Source organism: Chiloscyllium plagiosum, chromosome 33, assembly GCF_004010195.1.
Source record: "Chiloscyllium plagiosum isolate BGI_BamShark_2017 chromosome 33, ASM401019v2, whole genome shotgun sequence".
Classification (NCBI taxonomy): Eukaryota; Metazoa; Chordata; class Chondrichthyes; order Orectolobiformes; family Hemiscylliidae; genus Chiloscyllium; species Chiloscyllium plagiosum.
In genome coordinates this window covers 4,371,876-4,376,063 of record NC_057742.1, presented here as the reverse complement: position 1 = coordinate 4,376,063, position 4,188 = coordinate 4,371,876, and the positions used below count along the sequence as shown (strand labels likewise).

General features: G+C 44.4%; 1 protein-coding gene across 2 annotated transcripts in view; it reads left to right on the top strand.

Moving 5' to 3' along the window:
• The first annotated feature begins 261 nt into the window (after positions 1-261).
• The window catches only part of npepps (aminopeptidase puromycin sensitive), a 231,246-nt gene continuing 227,319 nt past the window's right edge, over positions 262-4,188 (top strand). The window contains exon 1 of one of the 2 annotated variants that reach the window (XR_006309177.1): positions 262-662. Coding sequence is in view for 1 of the 2 variants with exons in the window: in XM_043674808.1 (XP_043530743.1) it covers positions 363-662 (300 nt within the window). In the remaining variant the exon portion in view is untranslated. The remainder of the gene's footprint in view (positions 663-4,188) is intronic. The other variant, XM_043674808.1, reaches the window with a different exon arrangement.

Below are 4,188 nucleotides of genomic sequence, written 5' to 3'. Positions count from 1 at the left end.
TTCCAAGCAACCGTACCGTCTCCCTACACTCCATCTTTGCAAGTGTTTCCCCATTCAGATAATGATACAATTTTCCGTTTAAAGCCACTGTGCCTGCCTCCCATCAGGCTCTCAGTCACCCATTAGGCCTAGGCAATGGTTTCCATGACACCCACTTCTATCTCTCCCCCCGCCCACCCACAATCACGCGCACGTAAAGATCTGTGACGACATGCGTCGCCTTGCGGATTCTCGTGCTGCGAGTCACGTCCACTGATGTCGAGCGTATACCGGGTGGCGCGCAGGGTGACGGGCGGCCGTGGGGTGGCGCGCACGCACGGACTGGCGGACGGGAGGGGGCGGTCAGTTTGTCAGCTTCATTGATGTTGTTCGGCGGCGCCACCGCGGTCCTCGCTTTCCGCCGCCTGCTCACCGCCTCGAGCTGCTGGAGAGGCCGCGTCCCTCTCATCCTTCGAGTCAGTGCCCCGACACCCGCCATCGGCAAACGAGACGGCGCATCTAGGAGGCTCCTCGGCACCCGCCCTCACTGTCCAGACAAAATGCCGGCCAAGAGACCCTTCGAGCGGCTCCCCACCGACGTGACCCCGGAGAACTACTCGCTGTGCCTGAAGCCCGACCTCATCGACTTCACTTTCGAAGGGAAGCTGGAGGCCTCTGTGGAGGTGAGAAGCAGCCTACACAAAAGATATTTTTAAATAAAAAAAAATCACTCCGTAATTGAGTCCTGGGCTCGTGGGTCGGGATCTACTTTTAAAGGCCGCAAATTTACCTCAAAATAATAACCCCTGGGGCGCAGGTTTGCAGCCAATCCGGGTGCAGGCCTTCACCTGGACTTGTGATGGGGAGTGGTGCTTCTAATTCTTGATGGTGACCACTGTAACTCTGCAAAATGAAAGGAGGAGGAGGATTTGATATAGTTTTAAACCCTGATTCCTTAGTGTATAGTCATTTTACGAAGGGGGAGACCTAAGTTTTTTTTTAGCAATAAATGCAAGACCTCTTTAAGCTGAAATACTGAATACGATTTGTGCAGAAAGTCCACCGCTCCGTCCCGCCCCGCCCCCCTTAAAATGCAAGGCCAGAAATTTGGAGAAAGTGTTGCATAAAATATAAGCGTGTTTGGGGGGGGGAGGAGAAGAAGCGCACATTTTGAGAAATGTCGAATCTGTCGCTTAATATCCTTCTATGACCAGGGCGCAGGCGCCCTGTTCAGTCTGTTGCCATTGACAGCAGTAATCTTGAGTTTAATATCTTTTTAAAAAAAAACGTAACTTTTTTTTAACAGTTGTGCTTAGAATGGTATTTTTTAAAAAAAATCATCTGTGTCAGGGTACAACAAATCGCTTGTAGCGTTAATGATTTTATATATGAGACCATAAATCATTATCTTTTGGAATAAATCTTTTTTCTAAAAGAAACAGCTAACGTATTTCCGTGTTCACAGTATTGGATTACTGCCAATTTTTATAAACAAAACGATTAATGTACACTGAATAACTAGTGAATCTTAACTCGCGTTGCTCTGTCTCTTATATTTTTGTTTCTGTTGCATTGTGCAACTTTTACTACTGATCCGGCCATTTTATCTAAATCTGCGTTCTGATCTAACGTGCTCGAAAAATTGGCAGTGTTGATCATCTCTGCGTCAAAAAGTGTGGAGCTGGAAAAGCACAGCAAGACAGGCAGCATCCGAGGAGCAAAATGTCTGAAACGTCGCCTTGGATGCTGCCTGACTTGCTGTGTTTTTCCAGCTTCACACTTTTTGACTTTGATTCCCCAGCATCTGCAGCCCTCACTTTCTACTTGATAGTCTCTGCACCTTGTTTGCTTAAATGATTTTGGCAATGGTTAGGTATTATCATATCGTGGTCTTCTAATTCCCTCTGTATCTTGGGATTTATGGTTTATATTTTATTTGAATTTTTTTTATTATTTGGCCATTTTTATATTATCATTTATAAGTCCAGGATTTTAAGATATGCTTGGCAGTCCAGATTTTTAAAGTTATTTTTACATCCCCATCCATGCTTGTAGAAAGGGCACCATGGCTTCCTTTTCAATTTTTGAGAGCCCCACTTAGAGCTTTTGGTTTATTGCACTTTTTATTTTTGGTGGTGAAACTGTCCTAATTACTGTATATTTGATTTCAATCTGGGTTTCATGGCAATTACATTTTACAGAAGCCCATTTGTACACAGCATTCAGTTTCCTTCATTTGTGCTCTTCACAAAGTGTCTTGTAGAACATTGAATTTTTCAGGCACAGAAATGATTTTTAAATTGTGTGGCCGGAGCAATGCATTCAGCTGCCTTGGCCTGATCTCTGGAACCACCCCTCTAAATACTTTCCCATCAGGATCTGTTTTAAAAAGCCTTCTCAGCAATTAATTTTCCAACTTTTCATTCAGTTATCTGGTCTAATTTTCTCCTTAGATATTCATTTCTCCATCTCCTTTTCCTCCTCTGTAAATCATCTGTGATCTAGTAAATCAGATTAGATTAGATTACTTACAGTGTAGAAACAGGCCCTTCGGCCCAAGTCCACACCGACCCTCCGAAGATCAACCCACCCAAACCCATTCCCCTACATTTACCTTTTCATCTAACATTACGGGCAATTTAGCATGGCCAATTCACCTAATCTGCACATTTTTGGACTGTGGGAGAAAACCGGAGCACCCGGAGGAAACCCACGCAGAGACAGGGAGAATGTGCAAACTCCACACAGACAGTTGTGGTCTGTGAACAGACAGTTGAACCCGGGTCTCTGGCGCTGTGAGGCAGCAGTGCTAACCACTGTGTCACTGTGCCGCCCAAAAACTGGATCAGTTTTTGTCCAATGTGTACAGAAGGGTTTCCTGACACAGTATGTTGAAGGGCTGATAAGAGGGAAGGCCACACTGGATCTGGTGCTTGGTAATGACCCAGGCCAGGTGTTTGATTTAGTTGTAGGTGAGCACTTTGGAGAGAGTGACCATAATTCAGTTACGTTTAGTTTAGCAATGGAAAGGGATAGGTACATGCCACAGGTCATGAGTTATCGATGGGGCAAGGGCAATTATAATGCGATTAGGCAAGAATTAGGATGCATTGGATGGGGTAGCAAAATGCAGGGGATGCAGACGATGGAAATGTGGAGCTAATTTAAGGAACAGATATTACGTGTCCTTGATGGGTATGACCCTGTCAGACAGGGAGGAGGTGATAAGGAAAGGGAACCGTGGTTTACTACAGAAATTGCATCTCTTGTTAAGCGGAAGAAAGAGGCTTATGTGTTGATGAGACACGATGTTTCAGATGAGGTGATGAAGAGTTACAGATCAACTAGGAAGGATTTAAAGAGAGAGTTAAGAAGTGCAAAGAGAGGACATGAGCAGTCTTTAGAAAATAGAATAAAGGAGAACCCTAAAGCTTTCTATAGGTATATAAGGAGTAAAAGGATGACTACAGTAGGAATAGGCCCAGTTAAAGACTGAAGTGGGAAGTTGAGTGTGGACCCTGTGGAGATCGGAGAGGTGCTAAACGAACATTTCTCATCAGTTTTCACTCAGGAAAAGGAGAACATTGTAGAGGAGAAGAATGAGGTATGAGATATTAGACTAGAAAAGATCAAAGTTAGTTACAAAGAGGTGTTATCAATTCTAGAAGGAGTGAAAGTAGACAAGTCCCCTGGGCCGGATGGGATTTATCCAAGAATTCTCTGGCAAGCTAGGGAGGAGATAACAGAGCCTTTGGCTTTGATTTGAGTCGTCATTGTCTACAGGTTTAGTACCAGAGGACTGGAGGATTGCAAATGTTGTGCCTTTCAAGAAGGGCAGTAGAGATGACCAGGTAATTATAGACCAGTGAGTCTTACTTCTGTTGTTGGAAAGGATTATAAGAGATGAGATTTATAATCATCTTGCAAGCAACAATTTGATTTCAGATAGTCAACATGTTTTCATCAAGGGCAGGTCGTATCTCACAAACCTCATTCAGTTTTTTGAGAAGGTGATGAAGCACATAGAGTCATAGAGATGTACAGCATGGAAACAGAACCTTCAGTCCAACCCGTCCATGCCGACCAGATATCCCAACCTAATCTAGTCCCACCTGCCAGCACCCGGCCCATATCTCTCCAAACCCTTCCTATTCATATACCCATCCAAATGCCTCTTAAATGTTGCAATTGTACCAGCCTCCACCACAT